The following is a 24,560-nucleotide window of genomic DNA, read 5'->3' on the forward strand; positions in this document are numbered from 1 at the left end:
ATTTACAAAATAGAAAGTAAAAACTGATAAAATTTACGTCTGTTTTATTTTTCATTGAATTGTGAAAACCTTCCATAGCGCGCAGTATGTCGCGGCGAACCTGCTGAAAACGCGAATAATAGCAGATTTTTAAAAACTATTTTATAGCTTTCGGCAAATTAGAAAAATAAGAAAAAAATTATAAAAAAGTTTTGCCTACGCTGAGCACATAGTTGAGAAGCCACGGATCTACAAATAAATAAACGAATACTATCTATGGCAATTAAGGGGCCGAAGGAAAATGGTAAATACGCGTGCGTAAAGTTAAATTTATAATTTTTAGGCAAGTTTGTCAATAACATATGTTCCCAGTCGACTTTTACGATCAGACAACACACAACAAAACCGAAGAGCGGTTTTGCTTAGAAAGAAGAGAAAAAGGGGAAAAAATAGTTTCAGTAAACGGCGTAAAACAAAGTCGACTGGGAACTAGGGGAATTTCCTTGTTATTAAAGTCGGATTGTGATTTGTTGGTTGAAAAACATTTCGTTAAAAAAACAAACTAAACTTTTGCGCTTTCGCAAGGTATAACAGCACTTATAAACGCGAACTATTTGCGGAAGCGAATAACTTTTTTACATAGCAACGGCCTCCCAAGCATATTAGCCGAGCGAAGGACATTCAGCTTTACGTCCCTCCAAATATATACGAGTAGTAAGTGTTTTAAATGTGTGAATGTTGTTTCTTGTTGTTATAAATTCCACCTTTGTCCTTTATCACACTCTTTTTAAGCGCTTGTTTTAATACTAGAGTAAATGTGCTTGTTTGTGAAATCACCTACTACGTCGCATTGAAAGGTATTTAATGATCACTAACAGCCATCTTTAGAGGACTAATGAAAGTTAAGACAAAAGTTATCGCATCCCAAAAATCAGATGTCGCTAATATAACGATTATATTTTTGATTTTATTAGGGGAAGCGGACTAATGAACCTTAACAATAATTTCGCTTCCCCGGGAACAACAAATATTAAAAAATTTATAATCATCTTGTACAAAAAAAAATGCAAACGAATCAACCATAGTGAAAATATCAAAGATTAATTTAATAAAGCAGACCTACGTTTAAAATACGTTTACAGTGTCATCGGGAATGGTATTATTTATGTAATTTATTCTAAATTAATATGAATCAAATAAATAGTTTAATGTTAACCTATCTAAACACACAACAAACTTACCTGCGCAGATGTTCAGCAAGAATGACCCTTTCCACCTTGACAGCTTTCCAGCACTGACACGTTTTAGTTTTTCTTTCTTCAATCTGCCAAAAAAGGAATTTCCATCGGCGCTAATTACTCGTGAGGTCACGTGACGACTACAGCAGCCTCAAGCATCGACACATTTCGTAATTGGGCGCAGGTGTTAAAGCAATGCTGTTCGGCAAGCTTAAAATATAATATGTTTGGGATTTGTAAACTCTACATATTTATATTTTATTCGCAATTTCTTTATAGTTTTTTTTTTGCTGTTATAGTTTTTTCATTTTATATTGATCTGATAAGATAGTCTCTCGATTTGATCATATTATAAAATAGCGTTGTTTTGAAAATCCTGAACACATGAAACTAAATTGAATAAAAATATTTAAGCCATTATATTTGATAAAATCGACATTTTATCGCTTTTATCTTCACGTCATGTATTTTTACACTGAAGATGGCACGAGGTATTGCCAAAACGTTTGTAAACTCCGGAATGTCGATTTTATCGAATATAATTTTATGCCTGTTTGAACAATAAAAGCACCACACTACTTCTGCTGCAATTGTTTATTTATTTGCAATGTTTTCTTAAAATACCACGCCACCATCTTAACAAGATATTCAAAAGAACAACATTTTAAAACAGTTTAATATCTTTGAAGAAATCTTAATTGTTTTTAACATTGTAAGTTCAACGGCTTATTATTCTATATTAAGTATAAGTAGTTAGTATTTTAACTGACCTGCTTTTGTCATGCTGCTGAAATATACACAGATAAAATAAATATGTGCGACAGTTATTGAGTCAATTTGAGATTTCAGTTCAAAATAGTGTCATTTGCCGAAAGTGTCATTTGGCAGAAATATTATTTCGCACCAGTGTCATTTGAACATCGTGTTTTATTGAAATGTGTCATTTCGCACTCATATCATTTCAAAATGGTGTTAAATCTCGGGAGTGTCAATTCGCCCTCGTGTCATTTAGCAGAAATGTCATTAGGAAATAGTGTCATCCCTGGATTATGTCATTTGGAGCAAGTTTCACTTGTCAATTGTATCATTAAGAAATAGTGCGTTTTGCGAAAGAGCCATGTCGCACCCCTGTTACTTCGATTTGGAGGAATGTTTAATTTAATGTTGTTTTTTTCTTCGCGCCCTCGAAAATATGCCATTTTGAGCTCGTGTCATTTGACAAAAGTGTCTTTTGCGGCTGGAGTCCTTTTGAGAATTTGCCACTTATAGCTTAGTTTGATTTCGATAATGCCAATTCACAGGAGTGTCATTTCATCTTGGTGTATTTTCGCGTTCGAAATCACCACTTGAACTCTTGGCCAAGCTGGCGAAAAAAGGCGCGGTTAAACGGCTCATAGAAATCGCGCAGCTTTTTCAAAGTCTCGGGTTCCGCTTCACGTTTCCGGTTTCTGGTCCTTCCTTTGGTCTTCGGAAGACACTTTAGCGAACAGACCTCGTCCCAAGTCCGCGTTTCATTTAGACTCTTCCTCCTGTAGCAGAAAAAGTGAGTATCCGGATGTCGGACGAAATCCTCACGAAGGAGCACCTTTGGAAGACCTAGGAAGTCCTGGAGAGCTTCAATTGCGCTTCCAGGGTCCTCCAAGAATTTATCCCCATCAATCACCATCAAACTTGATTGATTAAAGACCTGGCGCCAGCGTTCGAAGTGTGGTGCATAGATTCCGTTGCTTAAAAATGTTGCTCTCGCCTTGTCAGTTTTGAAGAGGTTGACAAGTCGTTTGGACAACTCCAGGGATGTCTCGTCATACTTGAAGTCTTTTGTGAGGGATTGAAGCTGTGGAAGATATTCTTCCACGTACTTTTCGAAGGTTTCGTATTTGCCCATCGGTCGGTATTTATGTGACTTGCCGCTGGCCAACTGCAAATTAGACCGTTTGTTTAACAGTAAAACAACTAAAACAGTTTCCAAACCTCATGTATGTAATCGGAGAATGCTCGCGCTGTTGGGTCACACACGATGAGGAACAATTTCACCCCGGGGAGGGTGTTTTTCACCCTCTGGGGCATGTTGTGGGGTGGGGCCCCGAAGTAGATGGGCGTCTTCTCTATTGCCATCTGACGGGCGTTAGTCTTGGGCATTTTTACCCTGAATAAAAAAGGAAAACACGAGGTTTTAATATACATCAAAATGGTGCTAAATAGGCGCGAAGGTGATTTGCAAAGGTAATATGTAAAATTTGTTTCTGAGGACGAAATTGGCGAACCAGTAGATTTTTGCTAAAAAAATATTAAAGAAATTGATATTTCCCTATTTACATCTATAATAATTTATACAGCCGACTCTTATTCTGTTTTTTTTAAATCTTCTAATACCGATACAAAATGACGTTTTTGTCTATACGCCAAACAAATTTTGCCATGCAGATTAAAAACTTTGTTAAAATACCTTCTCCAGTCTAAAAAAAAAAAAAAAAAAGAATACCTTTAAAAACGGAAAAAACGCTCAGTTCAGATGCCCAACCATGACTAAAATTCCCTTGATATCGGATCGGCACCTATACAAACCTAGTATCGACAGAGTACCGATACTACAAATTGGCTTCAGGTATCGAACTCTATCCAAAAATTTATGACGTGGTAACAAAAATACTAGTTTTTTCACCTATAGTACACCGAAAGCCATCACCATCGCAGACTCGGAATCTGTTGATCTATGCAGGACAGGCTAGAATAACAACTAGCTTGCAGTGAGGTTCGAACTCACGACCTCCAGTCATACCGGGACCGTTGCTCTACCAACTGAGCTTCACAGGCTCAGCGGGCAGCGGTCGAGGGAAACAACCATACGCCAATGCTTGCGACAATCATATTAGTACAAGCAACGTTATATTGAAAAGGTTCTATAGCAGTGGTTTTCAACCAGGGTTCCGCGGAACCTAAGGATTCCGCTAGTACAGTCCAGGGGTTCCGCTTTTTAAATTGTTGAGCCAAATTGAGGTGTGGTTATTACACTGGGGTTCCTCGAGCCAGTGAAATGTTTCGATAGGGTTCCACTTCAGCAAAAAGGTTGAAAAGCACTGATCTATAGTAACCATATAATTGTACAGATTAGGTGAGTCTGCGTTGGCTTTCGGTGTACTAATGACACGTAAGCTGTAATCGTTGGTCAAAAAGCAGATTAAGAAGAGCTAGATCACAGTCGTTGTGTGCATGTTTCAGTTTATTTACCTGTACGATTTGGCCCCTTTATCGTACTTTCCAATGAAATGAAACGTCTCCAGTCCATAGGGAGCCTCGACAAGGGGGTGGTTCAGTAGGAACGTAAGAAGGCCGTCGGTTCCACACTTTTTCACACCGATTCCGACGGCCCGGGGCAGGCGCCTGTTTAGATCCTGAAATGTAATTTCGTTGGATGACGTCAGAACTGTTGGATGACGTATTTGATCTCTCTTAATAAGTTATAGGCTTGCTATGATTTGCCGCACGTGTAATTTGAAGTTAAGTGGTAACTGTGTACGCCGTACGGTATAACCATTGTCCCAATTTTTTGAAAAACAAACAATTAAAATTAAACTCTATTAGACTGTTATTTCAAAGTTATTTGCCTATTTTCTCTCAACAAAATGCCCAGGTACGCGATATTTTTAAAACGTTATTGCTCTCAGACATGTAAACACGTAAAATTAAAGCTCAAACAAACGAACGAGATGTTAAGGTTTAGATTCTAAGGTTGTTTGGCAGGTTTTAGATTTCATTAACACTCATAAACCTGCACAAAAACCAGACCTTGACATGATCTCTGTTGTATTGCTCAAGTTCTTCTATCAGCTGCTCCCTTGCTTTTAATTTCTGCTTATAACCTGTTAGAAAAAAAGTTTGCGGCCTAGACGAATTTTCCATACTTTTATATTTTGTCAATGCTTTTTTAAAAAACAATAATGTTTAAATCGAGGTTGTTTACAGGTTTTTTAAAAGGGTTTCGGCTATAGGGCTAAATTATATTCTTCAATCTAAATTGACCTATAAATTTTATTACAAGATGGAAAAAATATTTTTTAAACGAGACCAGGCCTATATTAATAAAAGGCGTTTCTTTTTTACAATAAAACAGTAGTCGTTCACCTAAAGTTCAGGTCCTAACATATACGCAAAAATCCTTGATGGTAAGACAAGAAAATGAGTTTTTCGGCCAACTATTTGTCAGAGCAGTGTTAATACGTAACTTTTGTAATAGCAATTTATGTTTGCGAAATAGGGAAGTAATTCTAATTTCATGTTTCAAAAACTATTTAGGCCTACTTACGTTCTCTCCTTATATGGTGTTTGTAAGTCCTGTAAGTAACACGTCCCAAAAGAACAACTGATAAAGTAGCAAGGCAAAGTAGAATATAAAGCAGAAATCGCTTTTTTGAGCACCGCTTCATCAGGTTTAGAACATATTCTAATCGACTTTTAAATAAGTAGTGCTTTTACACATTTTACTCTTTTCTTTTTGCATTGACTTGAGTTTCCAATTTCAATTTTTAACCAAATAAAAACGTCGCATTGTTGACGCACAATAAACAAGATGACAAGCTGTAACCAAGGGAACCACAAAAGGTCATTTTTATTGCAATATTATTTAATTTAAAAATAGGTTGAAATTTCTATGTTAAATCGTAGTTACATAAAGTCTTTTAAATTGTTTTTTTTGGGTGAAAAGGAAGGTTAAAAAATATAAAAAACACTATAGAAACAAAATGAATTGAACAGACATTCAAATGGAACAGTAAAAGTTAGAATACTAAAATACTTATTCTTAATTTCTAGTCAAAATTTGATGAACCACTGTAAAATTGTTTCACAGTAGACATTTCTTGTTTTTTTTTTAGTATTTGTAAAATATTATAGTTAGTAGAGTAAATATTATGGAAAAAGCTAAATTAAAAAAGCTAAAGTTAGACTAACAACTAAAAGTTAAACTCAGCAGAAAAATACCTAAACGGCCAGCCACAGACCTTGTAAATTTTTTTTTGATTTTTTATTGTTATTGTCCTTTTCCTTGAATTAAGTAAGTAGCCTACATACTGCTAGCGCAGAAAACGAAATGCCATAGAATTGTGGTGGACATTTTTCAATATGAAATACCAGGTTAATTTGTTATACTTATACACTACCATTTAAGGGTGTAGACAGCTCTTGAGCACTTCAGTATTGGCCTATAAACCTTAGTTTTTAAGACTAAACGAGGCAACAGACATTGGCCATAAAAAGTAGTATTCGTGTTAAATATATAACAGAGAGCTTTGTCATTTTTTCACCATAAAGGCAATGTACTGTATTTTAAATAGACATGCAAAATAAATATAGAGTGCATTTAAAACAACATAATATTTCACACAGCAATATACATAACAACAATGAAATTACTTTGGCAGAATTGTCGCTTGCTTTTTTAAATGCGGGTAAATCTAATTTCCAAGTCTATTAAATTTATATTTGATATAAGGAAACCAGTGATATAATGTGTGAAAAGAAAAGAATATGCTAAAACGTGTAAAAACAAACACAGGAATTTTTGCCTTTTAACTTTAGTTCAAATTCTGGTAAATATTTTATAGTTTTCATGAATTCAGTAATTCTAATCTAATTTAAGAAAACTAAAATGATCTTAATTATAAATTTAACAAGCAAAAATAAATCTAGCTGGCCAAGTCTGCCAGTGCCTACATCCTCACACAATTAACAAAACAAAACGGTTTAAACGATTTTTATCAAAACACAATGGTTAAAGGTGGCAGTAAAACTAAGAAAAAAACCTTAATCCTAGATTTTTGTTTGGACCAGGTAGCCATGTAACCGAAGCTAATTATGGTATTTTAGGGTTTATGTGAAAAGGATTTTACGGAATAAATGAAAAAGGGAGAAAAAATAACCGACGGTTTAAAATAATTAAGGTAAACCCAGTTTATTGGCATAAATAAATTTTAATATCAATATAATGATACATGTCTCTTTGCAATTTTCTATAATTTTGTAGAAATATTGCTCGGAACCAATCACAATAAATCTGTGAACTACTACAGCCGGCACTCAGCTACCAAACAAAACAAACAGCCGCCCCTTTTTTTAAACCGTTCCACCTAAATCATTAAAATTAAACAAAATATTAAGTGGTACCCAAATTCTAGGTTTTAAGACAACAACCCATGGTTAAGAACACTGATTTAGAGTTCAACATACTATTACGAGCGGAAACCGTTGTGGCTACAACACGTTGCATATTTATTCCGAGGAGGCAGCCACCACAATAAGCTACAAATAATAAAAACGCGCAGTAAACAACAAAATTGGCAACGACAATAAGAATGTCCGATATTATCGGATCGTGGTCGATCCCTGATGGCAAGTCTAAGTATCGGTGCTTGTCCGATACCAGGGTGATATCGGTGCCGATCCGATACCAAATTTTATTGGTGTTTTAGGTTATTCGTTAGAAAACTAAGGATTACAACTAAAGGTAACCAAACTTCAAACGCCAATAAAAAAATAAGACTTCATAATACAGCAAGTTTTTTACACGTAAAGGTTTAATAACTGCAATAAATTCATTCTTACTTTTGGACCATTATTTCAAAACTCTGGGTTAGCTGCCAAAAAAAGTTAGCATACAGTTGCTACTGTTCAGGTAGTACGAATTTATCAACAAAAAAAGTATTATTCACTTTAGAGTTGTCAAATCGACTGAATAGATCAGATGTGTTATGTTAAAAATCGGTGTTCAATATCAACTTCAGCATTACTTAACCCAAACTTGTCAAACCTAATTTTTAATCAGACAAAGTTGCTCTTCTCCAAAACATCGGGTATTAGAATAAATTACAGTATCGGACATCCCAAGCCCGCAATCCGCAAACCATTTCCGCGTTCGCAAACGTCATTTGGTTCTTCAGCGACGATTCTTTCGCACCTCGGATGGGCGACGGGTGAAACGCGGAATTGGCGGACTCATTTCCGTCGTTCTTTCATCCAGGCTGCTATCCTCTCCGCAAGTTCCGTGTTTTCCACGACGTCTTCCAACGCTAGTGGTTGGCGGTTGAATGGATCGGTTGTGTCGCTAAAATTCAAGGTGGTTTATTTATACTCGAACATGGTGCAGCTGGCAACGCTGCTATGGTCGTAGCTCAGTTGGTACAGCGACAGTCGCGCTGTGGCCGGAGGTCGTGAGTTCGAACCTTACCATAGGCTATAGTTGTTTTTATAGCCTGGCTTTGGCTGCACTTTAATCCTGGTCGGGCTGACTGATTCGGTAAACCTTTCCGAAGACATTTTGTGTATTGTATATGGGTGCCGTTGTCGTTTGGCCTACAAGGGTTTGGTCAAAGTATATACACTGTGTACGTTTCAGTTGATTATACGGGCTGTTAATCCCCTCCAAGTGAGGCTTTTGTTATAAACAGGGTGCGGAAGACAATGGTGCTACCGTGCTATGGTTGTCTTCGACTCGCTTCCCTCTGAGTTCAGTTGGTAGAGTGATGGTACCGGTTTGGCTGAAGGTCGTGAGTTCAAACCTCACTGCAGACTAGTTGTTTTTCTAACCTCTCCTGGCTTGAACTACAATCCTGATCAGGCCGATTGATTTCGGAAAAAAGGCACCCGGTTTATGATTTATTTATAGGACGTTCTTTACAAAAATCTAATATATTTCTCGCTTTAGTAACATAAATTCGTTTAAAAGTAGATAAATTTATCAGTCATCCCCTTTTGTGTATACAACATTGACCAAATAACCTTAAAGCTATTCAGGTCAGGTGTTTTCGCTAATTTATTAAAAATAATTATGATGAAATTCACTCTTATTTACGTCACACAAAACCGAGAAAAATAATTCGGGTCCTTTCGTCAAACCCTTTTCACAACAAACCTAACATGTTTTCGAAGTATTTTGAACTTCAGATCAAATTACTAAACTTTTCTTGAAAAATTATAGATATTCCAACCAAAAAAACGACAGTCAGTTTCTAACCTCAGCAGGTGCCTAGCGATGGTCGATCTGTCGACAGTTACGTTGGATGTTGGTAGAAGCACAGGGTTGTGCATGAGTGTGCTCATCACAGGGTCGAAGAACTCGTCGGGGGCGTCCTGGAACATTTCCTCTTCCGTTTCGGCGCGATTCTGGCATTCCTAAAGAAACAGGGAGAGCAAAATGCGTTGAAAGAACAGATTGAGACAGTGGTTCTGCTCAATCTGTTAGTACAAGCAACCTCATTGAAGGGGTCCACAGTACCATAAATTGAGAAAGCATTGGCGTATGGTTGTTTCTCGACTCGATCCTCTCTGAACCTGGGTAGTTTAGTTGGTAGAGCGACGGTCCCGGCTTGACCGGAGGTCTTGAGTTCGAACCTCACTGCAGGCTAGTTGTTTTTCTAGCCTGTCCTGCTTACATCATAGATCAACAGACTCGGTGAGTCTGCGATGGCTTTCGGTGTACTAATTATACGTAAGCCGTAATCGTTGGTTAAAAAGCAGCTTCAGAAGGGCTAGAACTCAGTTGTTAACACACATATGTGTGTGCACTGTGCAATGTGTGCATTAGGGTTGTTAAAAAAAAACACTTTTTTGTCAAATTTTAGTGGGGACCCTCTGGAATTGTTAGGTTGCGTCTAAAAACCCCACAAAACAAATCTGAGCACGTTTGGTTCAGTATTGACCGTGCTGCGTCAATTTGAAAATTCAGATTTGGGCTAAAATTTTGAAAAAAATTAATTGTACTCCTCCTAAAAAAAATTTGAACTTACCCGTATTTCCTCAGAGAGCGGCTTGAGTTTGAGGCAGAGGTCGTGGTGGTTGAGCCTCCGGAGGACTCGGATCGCTCTTGGGAAGAGATCTGGTCGGTACGACTGGACGTCCTTAGCAACCGCTGGAGGAAACTCAGATCTTGAGCTGGGAAGCAAAAAGTTGGTGTTATTGGCAGGTTTATTTAGGTTTGGCGTAGATTTTGATCCTGCTCTCTCAGATAAGCTTTTAAACAAAGATGTTTCCATATCTGTTGCTGCTTAGTTGGATGAAATAAATACTTATACCATGATTGTTCAATTGAACTTCTAAAAAAAACTAAAAAAAAATTAAAAAAAAACTAAAAAAAAAAAATCTAAGAAAAAGATCTAAAAAAATTTCCACAGTTGAAGTCCGTAGTTTTTCAACCGCATTACTCACCCGAGGTTAACGTAGATCGTACATATTCCGAGCACGAGTTGCTTCGGTTTGAACTCGCACTCTGCGAAGTCGCGAACTTTGAGTTGACCCATTCGAGGTCCAACCAAACGCTGAAGAAAAACGCTTCTTTAAAGTTTAAAACAAAGCTAATTGGAAGTCGACCAATTAATCGTTTTTTTAAATGATTTTAATACGGAAATTTGGAACTAATGTGTCCCAATAAAAATAGTTTAGAAATCGGCAAAGTAAACTTAAAAAATGAACCGAAACGGTCCCCCAAATTTCTCCAGCGGTTTCCCAAATTTTGGACTTGCAACTTTTTGGTATTTAAATGAAACACTTGCGGTCTCTTAAAACTACTTAGCGGTCACCCAAACCAAACCTGAAACAAAACCCTGACCTTTAGTATCGCTTTTTTCGCTTTGTCTATGAAAAAATTACGTATTCCCACAAACAACCTACAAGCAGAAAGCTGTTTAGCATTCCAGCTATTCTGTCGATGAGAGCCTCCTGTGAAAGCAAGGTCCTCAGTTGTTCGTCGGAACTCATGTAAGAAATTGCGTCAATCGTCTCGTTTGACATCACGTTGTGGAATCTACCGTAACAGAAAGCACGAAAATCAAAATGTATACAAAAAGTTACTTGTTTAACAGAGAAGCTAACTAAATTTTACATGTGTAATTTATTATTTCTTTCGGGAGCTTATCATTTTCTTTTCGGGAGCAACTAAGTGGATATTGCAAATAAAACAGTCTAAAAGCCGGTGTTAGAGTGGGAGTCGAACTAACGACCCTTGGTATACCCGACCACCGCTTTACTGACTAACCATCAGGTACAACAAGTTTTCTTTAACTGTTTTTGTTTGTGAAAGATATATTGCCATGATCTTTAAAGTAATTTACGAACATTAAATTAAATGATCACCAATTGTTTATACAGATTAGGAAAATTTGGTTTACAGTTGCTAAACACCACTTCCAGCAAATAAACTGTTAAATTTATGGATTTGCTGGTATCTTATTAAAAGAAAATTCCATAGGTTATTTGGTGTTAATGTTAAGAGGCAAAGCCCCAAAAAGAAAGTAGATTCTACAAAATCTACTGGTGTCTTTCCTTATATTCGCCGTGTCCTAACCACTTAATCACCTGGCAATTTGCGTGAGTTGTTTGAGCATTCCTTCTTTCTCTTGCTTTTCTTTATTAGGAAGCTCGTTCCAACTTCCAGAATCCCTTTCGCCTTCCATCGTTTTGATTTGTGTTAAGTACTGGAACAAGGTGAAAACATTAATTTGCCTTAATTAAAATGTCTCTGGCAATTTTTGTTTGGTAACTCTATAGTTCTGCAACAACGCAACAGCTTATGTCAAATTAAAAGGAGCATCCTGCTTAATAATTCCATTATTACAATAAGTAACGGTTATCTAATAGCTTTGGTTTCAAAGTTGTAATATTGTAATGCATTTGAATATTATCTATACAGTTTTTGACAAAAATATAATGTTTTACAATATGGGTTCCAATTTTACATCTAATACATGTAAACGGTATTTAATATTTCAATTTACATCATTTTATTTGTTATTCGAAACAATCCCGCTTATTGCGTCATACTATCGCTTGGTTCAAAACTGCATTTTTTAAAAACAAATACGAAAACGGAATACGATCACTGGATTAATATTGGCATGCGTAACGTATGATTAAAAAAAAATAAAGGTACATTTGATGTTTTGTTTTTAGAAAAGTAAAAACAACTTACATCAATTGCCTCGTCCAATAAAAAGATGGCGTCGTTTAGAAGCAAGTTAATGAACCTAAGTAGTAATGGAGGTTGCAGGGAATCCATGTTGGCCACCGCTTCCATTGCTCCGTTCTGAGTAAAACATCAAATGCTGATTTATTTAGTTAAAGTGGAAGCTTTGAGATACGTAATTTCAAAAAACTTACCTTACTAAATAAATTTAATAAAATTTTATTTTAGGTGTCAAAAAACATGAATACAGTATTTATGGCTTAAAAAAAAACAAAAAACTTTTTTTCCTGGTTAACACATCTCACACTGTAAAAATAGGCAAATAGAGTGGAAATATTACATTCAGTTTGCTTGTTATAATTAACATCGTCATATGTGGTTGAAATACTGATAAAACTTTAAAATGTGTTGACATACATTATCCGTGTAACTAGCCTTGAATAGTCATTTTATAAACCATATCCCCTTAATATGCTTTTTATGTTGTTTTTGGATGTAGCTGAATACAGTGCCAGCAAAGAAAAAAATTGTCTACGTACCGGTTATGCTGGATAAAAAAGGCTGGAAATACATACTTTTTCAGCCCTATTAAATATCAGATCATTCTGTGTACGAGTAACTCTTGATAATAAAGAGTAAGTCTAATACGCACCCTTACTGCCTCCCTTCCTCTCTTGTCTTTCCACAGAAGTTTGAGAATCTGATACAAGGGTCGCCGGTAGTTGAACTTTTGCTCGAATGCGTGTGGGTCGCCTGGAGAAATAAAATGCCAATTTATTTACAAACAAAACTGTATTTATCTCACCAGTTATCGACACCAGAAAAGCCTTCTTAAAAATATATAAGTCAAACAAAACATGATTTTAGTGCAAGCAATGTATTGGCTGTTAGTTAGATAAACTAAACTTTCGACAAAAGCCTTTATTTTCATTTGGCAAAAATACCACTTCCTTATATCTACAAGAAGCTGTCAAGATTTCCGCTTTTTGTACTAAAAAAGCAAAAAAAAACAAAAAAACTACAGTTGCCTAAATTTTGCAAAAAACATTATAACACCTAAAAATTCCACACTTGTCTGACGTGGTGCATACTTTTCGAACCACTGGTTAAGATCTCTTTAAGGCATAAAGATATAATAATTATGTTTGGTAGTCAGTGGAAAAAGTAAGCCGGGACGGCCCGAAACGGTATTCCGCTGATATAATTTTTGCAGGTCATGTTCGTTTTTAACCGGGCCATCCTGTCATCTCCTTTAATGTAATAAATTAGACCTTTAAGGATTCCAGCATTTTAGTACACTAATTAGAACGATAAACTCAAGTTTTCCAGTGTTACTTGTTTTGGACAAGTAGTTATGACTTTGTGACGTAATCTCTGAAAAATTTTTGGTTTTCCGGTTGGAAATTTTTCGTTTCGGTGAGACAATTATTAGATTTTAGCCCTGCTGGTGGTACAAATAGTAAAATAAAGCTTAGTTATTATCATAAAAATATTAAAGCTAAAAAAAGAATTATAAAAAACGTGTATTTTGTTCCAAAACCTCAGTCACTGTCGTATTATCTCACCTGTAAACTCGATATCCACGAAAAGTTGTAACGACGAGATCGTCAGGTGGCCGACATGCCCGAACGACTCGAGGCTCTTGCGCTTAAAAGTGACGTCACTTATGCCCATCATGACGTCATCGTAATCGACGTCATCGGATTGCGGCAGGACGAACTCGAGTACGTCGGCCAGAGAGGCGCGTAAATGAGGATTGCTCATTCTAAGGTGGAAGGTCAAAGTTGGTAATCACAAAAAGACGATCGCAGTGATAAAGACTCGAAGGCAATTTTTTTATTTTTTTATTTTTTTTACCGACCGATTTCGTTTTTGGGACCGATACCGATTCTTGTTTTTGTACGTTTTTTTGCCAAGGTTATTCGTAGTTATATTTTTATAAAGTTTTTTTTTTTTTGGCAAACAGCGAATTTTACAATACAAATCCTTTTAACGCATAAAGTCTCCAAACTGTGTTTTTTTTTCTTTAATTCCGTAAATATATATAAGGAAAATGTATGTTTTGCCAGTATTTGTATAGGAGTGTTGGTATAAAGTCATATCGTAATTGGCGCAATTGAATGACACAGTTTGGTTAGAAAAAAATGTTTCGCCAAAAAACAATAGTTTCAGACAAACTTCAGAGCACGTTTCAACTGACCTAGTTTTGTTTCCCATGTAGACTGTGATGAGGGATAGGAAAATGTGAAGGTAACTTTCTTCCTTTTCAAGATCCCCGGGAGAAAAGCGTTTGAGGAAAACCAGAAAATCAGAGAGGTTTTCAACCAGGTATTCTGCAGAAAACACAATGTAATTTTAACAATTTAACTGTAAAAAAGTTTATACCCTACGCGAAAAAAAACTTTAAAAGCTCTACATACAGCATAAACAATTTTTTTTAATTTACATTTTTTCTTGTAAAAAAAGGCATATAAATAAAAGCACTTTAATACAAATGAATTATAACCAAGTAAAAAATTGTGATTTCTAGGCTGAAATATCAATTAAACTTGTAATATTTTATTTAAAAAAAGTGTTTTTTTGTTAATTAATCAAAACAGTTGTTATGTAATCAGCTTTCATTAGAAAAAAAATTGTCTTGAATAGGTAAAGTATCAAGTTATTACACTTGAGGGGTTATAGATAAAAAAATAATTAATAAAGTATAAATGTAATATACTTAATATATTTTTACCATGTCAAAACATGTCATATAAAATTAAAATAAATTGTGTAGAATATTACCAAGTAAAAAAATGTGATTTCAAGGCTAAAATATCAAGTAATCTTGAAAGATTTTATTTAACAAAAAATGAAATTAACTTTTATTAGAAAAAAAATTGTCTTGAATAGGTGAAGTATCAAGCAATCACATTTAAGGGGCCATATGTTTGTGAAAAAAATATATTTAGGTTAATTTCAGTCTCTGCCTCGTTGCACAAAAGACGTATTCTCTCTCGATGTGTGATTTAGAACTCAACCAACATATATGCATTTGAAATTAGCTGACCTGGCAGCAGTTTGAGCGATTCGGGGGTTTTATCGTCCAGTGGCAATTCAAATTCCACCGCCTTTGATCTATCGTCGGTCATAGACAACTTAAACAATAAACAGAATGAAGAATTATCTTTCAATATATTTTAGCTGGAGTTAAATAGCAACTTGCATAATATTTCAAATCAAGCTTTGTCAGGAATAGAATAATACATTGTTAGTTGTGTTTTTCATAAATTGAAATTAATACTCGGATTTCACCAAGAGCAGTTTAACTAGCTTTGTATGTGTGCAATACAATTTTTTGTAATTTAGTTACAATAAATGTAATATACCCCTAGTTAAAAAAGTATATATAAAATTTTAGTTTCGCAGCATAATGTTTGGAGCTGTAGTTAGACGTAGTAATAATATTCAAGCCCATGCAGAAGTAGCTAGCATTTTGAACATATAAAGGACGAATAAAGAGTTTCAAAAGTTCAAAATTCCACCTACTTATGTATGGGCTTTGCTTTGTTATTCTTACTATGTATTCTAGTTTTGTTTTTGGAACAACATTTCTCAATAGATGCTTTGATCTATAAAAATACCTAGACCGAGAAACGTTTTTAAGTATATTATAATTCTATGTTTTAAGGGTTTTGCTACTGTATTACCTGGATGAGATAGCGTGCGGTCGTGGCCGTGAACCTCATGAGAGAATCCACAAATGTCGGTTCACACAAAGATGCTTTGGTCGTAAGATAAACTGCCATTGCTGTTGAAAAAAAAATGTCCACTAAGCAGATTGTAGCTGAATATCTTTAGATCAGGTTGTAGCAAGGTTTCTCAACCATGGACTTCGGAGCCCCTAAGCAGTCATTTAGGGACACGAGGATATACAACGCTTATAATATACCTCTAAGCCAGTGGTTCTCGGCCAGCGGGCCATGGCTCACTGGTGGGCCATGGAAAATGTTTAGGTGGGCCACAGACTAATTTAAAAAATCTAGATTTATGGAACAATTCAGTTTCATTTATGTCACTATACTTAATTTTACAAGAATAATGGCTTGGGGGGGGGGGGAATTGAGAAGGAATGTAAATGAAAGGTTAATTGATTGTTCAGAAGCACGAAAAGAAAGCACGAAAGAAGTTCAGAAGCACGAAAGAAGGACCACTGGTCTAAGCTCTAACAACCCTTTTAAAGCTGATAATTAGATGTTTATGGGATAAAAGTTAAACTAATAGAAATAATATAAGATTTATTTTTATTTAAAAAAAAAAGTTGGTTGTATCAGAATAATTTATAAATTTAAGCTAGCATTAGTGGTTTATGTTAACAAACTAATACCCGATTTCGGACAAAAATACGGCAATTCGATACGATACCTAGTATCGGACATCTCTTTCAGTATATTTACATTTGTTACATCAAGAATGCTATGATGGGAATGTGATTTGTCACATCTCGTCATCCATACACACAAACCTCTTTCGAAAGCGTTTTTTGCCATGTTGAACAAATCCGAGTTTCCCTCCATGGCCATGACGTCATGCAAGGTGTTGCGCAATCGGTTGAGTTCCTTGTTGAGTTGGTAGAATTTCACCAACAAGCTGAAGAAAAAGTGTGCGTTTTGTGTAAAACAAAAAAAGTAACTAAATTTAACAAATAGGTTTATTTTTTTTCTAATATCAGACAAAATATAAACTTAAATTAAAACTATTTAAAAAAAGTAACAAATTAAATAAGTTTTGCGTATGTTCTATTAATGTTAACCCCTAGATTTTAAATATATGTGGAGAAATTTTCAGTTGAAATAACTATTATAATATTGGTAATACAACTTGGAATAATACTAATAAATTAAAACTTATATTCAATAAACGTTAAATAGTAATACGACTTAGGATAATACTATAATAAATATATTAAAGCCTATAATGAATATAGGTTAGGTCTGAAAAAAGTAACTTCAGTCAAAAAGTGCCATGTACGTGACTTTTTTATACGCCAGTCTATATAATGTGTCACGAATTAAACCCCAATGAGAAATTCAAAATTCCTTTGACATTTTCTTACCCGTGCATTCCGAGGTGTAGCGATGCGTGCGTCATGAAGAAGCACTTTGTAATGAACTTGAACGACGGGGGAAGTGTAAGTTTGCTGGGGCTGGCTTGCTCGCTTTCCACGGACACAATGCACGTCTCCTTGTGCAGATCTGCGTTTCAACAAAATGAATACGTTCTTGGATTGTTGTTAACGCCCGATTTGTAACATAAGTTACTGATACCGAAAAAAATAATAAATACCCCTTTCAAAAGGTATTTCGTGTACTAGCCTTTATCGTTGGCCATTATAAGTCCAGAAGTGCTTGATCACAGAATACGCATTGTGCATATGTCCGTTTCGGTTGTTAAATACCGACTGATAACGGTTCCGGTATACCGGAGGTCGTGAGTTCGAACCTCACCAAAAATAGTTGTTTTTTCAGGCTGGCCTTGCTTGCAATCCTGATCATGCTGACTTATTTCGGTAAGCTTTTCCGAAGGCTTTTTGTGTACTATATAATAATGGTTGCCGTTATCGTTTGTCAGTACGACGTTGTTTTCTAGCCTGGCCTTGCTTGCACGAAATGCTTGCAAATAATTAGGTTGCTGTTTTTTTGCCCTTGGATGGTTTCGAAAGTCAAAAGCGACAAAGCAATGGGGTTTAATACTTTGTTAATTTAGGGGGAAATTGTCCTTTTGATTGTGGCTCTAACACAGTGGTTCTCAACCTTTTTTCTTTCGTCGCCCATTTACGTTGCAAAAAAATCTGTGGCCCAATAATTTTTTATGAAAGAAAAAACTGTAAAATCGGTTTAGAACAAAACACAGCAGAACATATTTCAAAACAGATTATTTAATCAACCGTGCATTAGTGAGATACTTGCGGCTGAACAATAAATTTACATTCCTTTTTTATTCCTCCCCAAGTCATTATTCCTGTAAAATTAAATATAGTGACACAAATGAAACTAAATCTAGCTTTTTTAAATTGGTCTGTGGCCCACCTTAAATGTTCTTATGGCCCACTGGTTGAGAACTGCTGTTCTAGTACCAACAAAAACAGATTTGTGAGGTCCAATAAACAAAAATAAAAAACATTTTATGAAGTATTAAAGCTAAATGATATTAGAAGTAACGAAACGGTTCAACCTTGGATATGAATTCCTCTACGAAGACGTTCTTCTGGGCTTGCTTGCATGCAATATGTCGGGTCGATCTTAAGGAACTTGTCCTTGTTCTCAGATTTGTCTGCAAAAATGCATAAGAAGCATATTAGGAAACTGACAAGCGTAATACATCATATGAAACCCATAGAAATTACTGTGTCACGAATGCTACTAGTCACACTACATTGGCTTTTACAAAACACAACGCTAAAGAAATGTAGTCAGTCGATTGGTCATGTTAAATATCACACTTTTTACATGTATTAGTATAAAAAACTCTTTGTAAGAAAACATAGAAAATTAGATTGTCTCATAAAAATTAAGGAAATTGTTACTTTTGGCGGGTTGTCTATTACTTTTATTTTTTATTAAACAACATCAACCTTCTTGGGTATGCACGGATCTGTAATGTAGCTTAAAAATAAATTGCAAAGTCAAAAAGGTCGAGTAGATCGACATCATCTTGATTAAGACGTTTCGATACAAGCTTGTATCATCTTCAGTTAATTTGACTGCAGAAGTTAATCATTATCAATGCATCACTGATGAAAAGGTGTACGCAATCGTATCGAAACGTCTTAATCAAAACGATGTCGATCTACTCGACCTTTTTGGCTTTGCAATTTATTATCAACTGTTTTTTGTGAAACAAAAGCAAACCTGCACTTTTGGAGCTTGGCAGACAGAAGGGGATTGAAAGACGACAAAGCACTGCAGAAAGATTGAGAAAAACTGCGTCCGAGCGAAAAACAGATTTCAACGGATTCGTGTTTTCATGCATCCAAAGTTTACCAGCAGCTGAACAAAAATATAAAAAATCATTATGCTAAGTTGTAAAAAATTGTCCCTTCAAAGTTTAAAATACCCTTTTAGGTTAAAATAAACATTGTCAATTAATGCACATTTTTTTTCAATAGATCTATATCGAATACCTGAATTTTGATAGAGAATAACTCCAATCCACGTTAAAAGTTTGTCCTGTGTGGACTCGTATCGAATCAAGTTGTAGAAGATGTTACGCAAATGGCCATGGAATTCATCTAATGCCTGTATATAACGATAATAACGAAAATGAAATAGGCAGAGATGTACTTTATCAACTAACACAGTGCTTTTTAACCCGTTGGATGATTGTACGCATTGTGCGGAAGAAAATGGTGCTTTATTATATTTTATTGTGTGTAATACAGTAATCAAATAAGCTGGTGCGCCCTCTTATGCGTTACAGGTGCAGTAATATATAGTCTCGCAGTGGTTCATTGCAGTTTAAACTATCTATTTTATATCGGTTAAGGCTTAGGCAAGCGGTTTTAATACACAGCAACCCTTTCATTGTTATTTCACAAATAAAACTAAAGGTTGCAAACCTACTGTGCTTGTTTGAAATTTAAAAACGAATTTCAGTATACGTTTTGTTTGACTGTCAAACACAAAAAAGTCGATTGCCAACAACAATCATGAGAAAAATATAGCCTAATTACATATTCACAGTGTTTGTAAAAGCATATATAAACCAGAGCAAAATATTACAGCGTGTATTCTCTCTTCTTCCTGATCTGCAGCTGATTGTCTGAGATCGGCGACATCGGCAAAAAAAGCGTGTGAGTTGCTTGTAGGGTCGGTTATCAAACATGACTTTCCTGGAGAAAAAATAGTTTTTACCAGTAAAAATTTTAAAGTCAAATATTGCTTTTTTCTGAATATTTTGTTTATGGAGATACACAACATGTGGAAAGTTAAATAGACACTGTGTTTACAAAATAAGGTTTTAAATACTTAAATAAACAAAACACAACTCTTTAAAAAAACGAACATGCACTTATGCCATTGGGCTTTCTTATTTAATCAGACATGGTTTTCTTACAAAGAAAAAATCAGTAAATCTCCAAGGCACATACAAATTGTGTTTCTCAAAAATTAAAAAAATTTTTAGAAAACCTTCACTTTTAAACATTAGAAACAATCTTTCAATGAAAATATTTAAAAAATATATATTTAGCAACATCATTTTATTTGTAATATATGTTATATGCATCTTACCTAAAAGTAAACCAAGCATAGTGTTCATATCCATTGAAATGAGACTAAGTGGTGAAGCTTGGTATCTAAACGCGAGTAAAACTTGACAAATTTCCTCTGCGCCAGTTAAAAGCAGAAGCGTATTTAGGCAATCCTTTAGATCTGGATCCGCTATAGAAACCTGAAACAACATTATAAAAACTCTAAGTGAACATTTCAATGACGGTTTTACAAAGCAGGTATAAAAAATAAAAAAAAACCTTATAATCTAAAATAAAACTTAAAATCTTACAAAAAAAAAAAATGAAAATCAAATTGGAAAGTTTTGGAGGAACTTTATAAAAACTTAAAAAAATAGAACCAAAAATAAAAACTTAATTAAATTGAAAAAAAATAGGGAATTATAAAATAGCATCACACAAAATAATGGTATGTAAATATAAACTTGTAAACTTGGAATTTATAAAATTTATCTATTTAATTTATATTTATTTATTTTTACGTTATCGCAAAGAGCTTAAATTATTAACATTAGAAACAAAAGTTTGGCCTATTCCAATTATATATACTCCTGAATATTTGGCTGTTTTCAGAATAAGAACAAAGGTAAAATAGAAGAAAATTTATTTACCTCAGGGTCTATAATGGATTTGACGAGCAATCTAAAGACGGGAACAAAGACTTTCTCAACCTCAGCTTGTGATTCGCGCAGCAGAAATTTGCTGAGGGAATGTATGCATTGAGCAAAACCAGTAGCTGCAAACAAGCAAACGTTTAACTGTTAGTAAACATATAAAGTCACAACAAGTTAAACAGAGGTTTGATATAGATCAGTGGTTCTCAAACTTTTTCTTAAAAATTATGCAACGGTCCAGTAGCATTTTTGTCAATTGCTCGCGGTCCCCTTAAAAATACACACAAATAAACATAAAATAACACGTTTGGATGGGACGGGTGCACTTACAGTCTTAGGTAGACTTGTTGGTGCCGTATTTAGTATTGTAACGCTAACAAAATCACTTTATTTGAGTAAAGCAATCACGATAAGTTTTAAAACCGCGACCGTACAACCCACAATGGAAGCACAGCAAGCTGTAGAAACGTAATTCTTATTAGCACAAAGCATCACTATGACGTCACAATGCACAATTCAGCTCAAAGCATGCAATCACGTGAATGAACAACTAATCGTAGCTTTTGATGACGAGCGCAAACACGTTGAAATTAAAATGTTCTCCTTCAGGAGGTCTAGTTGATTTTTGTTAGGTGCTTCGCGGTCCCAGAAAATTGTCTCGCGGACCCCAGTTTGAGAACCACTGGTATAGATGGACATCAAAAAGTACATTTTTACATTTACAAAGGTGGTGAACTAGTTTTATAGGTCTGAGCAACACACTTTTGCCATTTTGCACAATTTTAAAACTTTCATTTTTGCGAAGACAACACATTAGGATATTCAGTTACTCAATGAATAACTTTACAATCAAGTTGATATAATATGTGTATGTAATTTCACTGTCTAAATATTTGAACATGTCAGCACTATAAATATGACATTGTTTTTGTATCTTGTAAATACAATTAAAAATTACTAAAATAATTAAGATATAGGTTTGTACCTGGCATTCTACAATTTTGCTGCAGTATTCTGAAAAGGGTGAGATGCATATTTTGCACTATATTATCCGCAAACATTTCTTGCTGAAGGAAGCATAACGCAAGATGGCCGACAATAATCTCTGTGCATTGTACAGCTATAGACTCTAATTCATCTGTGTTATGAATCTACAAAATTATCAAAAACATAAGGAATAGAGGTTAATCATTTGGCAACAATGACAAAGAAATCTAGATCTAACAATAATACATAATATCACAAAAGCTTCCGACTTCTTACATTGTACAATAAAGTTGAAATCTTTATTTTGTTTGGGCAATATTTTAACAGTTTTATCACTAAATTTTCTGCAAAATAATACTAATGAAAGATTATTTATTTATAGAAAATGCCGTGAAATAAAAGTTAATTATTTTAAAAGACTCTGTTTGACAACTGACAACAGAAAACATAGTTTTTGAAACAGACAAAAACGATTATAGCTAGTTTTTTAAAGCTTTAAGCAACAGATAAATGAAACTATAATTATGTAAAAAAAAAACGGTTAATAAGAAAACAGAGAACTTACTAGAGTTTGGCTTCTGTCATAACAGGCAAATAAGTAGAGTAGAGGATTGGATTCCAAAGCATCCGCCGGCTTTTGTAAAGTGACTTTACCTTTTCTTGTTAAAAGGTTTGACGGCAAATCTTCAAGCAACAAGCGATCCAAGAGAATCTATCAGAATAATTCAGTGGGTTACCAAACACATTCTAGGCTTTTATTAGGCTAATTCAAATTAAAGAATGCTAAACAATTTAGAAATGTTCTTGCTTTATACAATAGGAATTACTTACATGGTTTCTTAATCCTTAGCCATGATTCCTTGATTAGTATTAAAAAAACTTGGCAACTATTTGTGTTAATTATTTTTTTAACCACCAACTGAACTGAGAGTAAAAAGGGCTTTTTGAAGTGCTAACTATACACAGATATATTTCAGTTACTATATAATTACAGAGTTAGGTAGATTCAACATCCTAGTCCTATGTTAATGAGAAGTTGTCTCTCAAGGGACCATGGACTAAAGTTTGAGAACCACTGACCAATTAGTATGTTCGCAAATTTATAAATTTAGGCGAAGATTTAACATACATTTCCCACATCTGATATCTCCATATGGGGGACCTGGTCACCATTTCCCAAGTAAATTGCAAACTCTGTTGAATCTGTAGGCTCATCCAAAAAGTCTGGAAAAAGCAACGAACAGGTCAAAAATAATAGTCTGTATTATTGAACTGTGAGTTAAATATTTACCTTTATTTGTCGTAATTAGAAAAATTCTTTCCAAAAGCAAGCTGGTCTCACTTTGCCTTTGTTTCTAAATAAAAGAAGACAATAAAAAAAAATATATTTTAAAATAAAAAAATGTCTAAGTAGAAATGATGTCGCAAAGCTATTTCATGACACTACATTCCAACAAGGCACAAAAAGGTATTAGTTTGTAAACCATTTATTGGCAACATTAAAAATATATTGTAGATTCCCAAAAGAAATAGAATAAATGCGCTTTGATTTTAATCAACTTTTTAAATAAATAGAGTGGATAGTCACAGACTTATCTTAAACAACCCAACAGTAAAAAAAATAATAATTAGCAATGTTGAAAGTAGAAACTAACATCATTAAATTAACATCATTTTGTATCTACTGTTCAGTGTAGTTTGCATCAAAATTTAATATAACTTTTCGATTATAATATAGGCATGTAATGTTAGTAAATAGTGTTGCGGTGAAATGCTGTTAGTCTCTATATTATGATTAATCCACACAAAAAACACAAGGTAAACTTGTAATTAAAAACAAACTTGGATTTAATATTCTGGACTTGTTACTCTACATTTAAAACCTACTATTCTGGCATACATTGCAATTCTACTTTGAACATCGAGTAAAAAATCAAATTTTATCTCTGTCTGCTTACTGTTAGTTCCCCTTGCGATATTTCTTGGTTGATGGCCGATTTGAAAGCATCTGCCTGCTGTTGTGAAGGAAAAAGAGAAAAGAATGGATTTGCTTGTTTTTCAGCCATAATTTTATCGTTCTACAGGTAATTCGTTTACAACATTAGATCAAAGGAGTTGAAAGACACAGACCTAAACATTTTGCAAAAAAATCATATTCAAGTTGTAGTGTTCATGTCACAATAATACAACGATTAATAAACAATACAATCCGTTATAATATCTCCTCATCTAGTACGTAAATTTTGTTTAAAACATAAACAACTGTTTAAAATGTTATTATTACCTTTGCTATCATGAGTTGCAAAACTTTAAAAATGTCGTTTTTTTATTTTATTAAAACGTTGACACAGTTTACCTTAAATAATGTTTCAAAAATAAAAGAAAACCATGCCTTACATTTTTTGTTTTGTATTTATGTATATATTGTTTACTTAATATTAAATTTCAATAAAGGAATGCATGTAAAATAAACATCATTTTTGGCACTTGTTTGCGTTTTTATCAAATATTACCCTCTTTTTTGC

The 24,560-nt window shown here is 34.5% G+C and overlaps 2 protein-coding genes across 2 annotated transcripts; both read right to left on the reverse strand.

The window, feature by feature from the left end:
- Nucleotides 1-2,556: 2,556 nt before the first annotated feature.
- LOC146131876 (heparan sulfate glucosamine 3-O-sulfotransferase 4-like) lies at nt 2,557-5,117 on the reverse strand. Its single transcript, XM_083397113.1, has 4 exons — nt 5,004-5,117; nt 4,446-4,609; nt 3,189-3,363; nt 2,557-3,135 (listed from the first exon to the last, which is right to left on the reverse strand). The coding sequence occupies exons 1-4, from the start codon at nt 5,115-5,117 to the stop codon at nt 2,557-2,559; spliced, it is 1,032 nt and encodes a 343-aa protein (XP_083253239.1).
- A 1,519-nt stretch (nt 5,118-6,636) lies between these two features.
- Nucleotides 6,637-24,127, reverse strand: LOC146131877 (ubiquitin conjugation factor E4 A-like). Its single transcript, XM_083396916.1, has 25 exons — nt 23,994-24,127; nt 23,327-23,390; nt 23,165-23,259; nt 22,601-22,747; nt 22,034-22,199; nt 21,046-21,170; nt 20,436-20,595; nt 19,926-20,035; nt 19,328-19,442; nt 19,062-19,193; nt 18,379-18,477; nt 17,261-17,399; nt 16,670-16,794; nt 15,855-15,955; nt 15,215-15,302; nt 14,366-14,498; nt 13,731-13,930; nt 12,818-12,918; nt 12,172-12,285; nt 11,559-11,677; nt 10,875-11,007; nt 10,413-10,522; nt 9,995-10,139; nt 9,223-9,380; nt 6,637-8,313 (listed from the first exon to the last, which is right to left on the reverse strand). The coding sequence occupies exons 1-25, from the start codon at nt 24,099-24,101 to the stop codon at nt 8,205-8,207; spliced, it is 3,096 nt and encodes a 1,031-aa protein (XP_083253042.1). The 5' UTR covers nt 24,102-24,127; the 3' UTR covers nt 6,637-8,204.
- Between the last annotated feature and the right edge of the window lie 433 nt (nt 24,128-24,560).

The sequence above is a fragment of the Ascidiella aspersa genome, chromosome 9 (genome assembly GCF_963924565.1).
Source record: "Ascidiella aspersa chromosome 9, kaAscAspe10.2, whole genome shotgun sequence".
Classification (NCBI taxonomy): Eukaryota; Metazoa; Chordata; class Ascidiacea; order Phlebobranchia; family Ascidiidae; genus Ascidiella; species Ascidiella aspersa.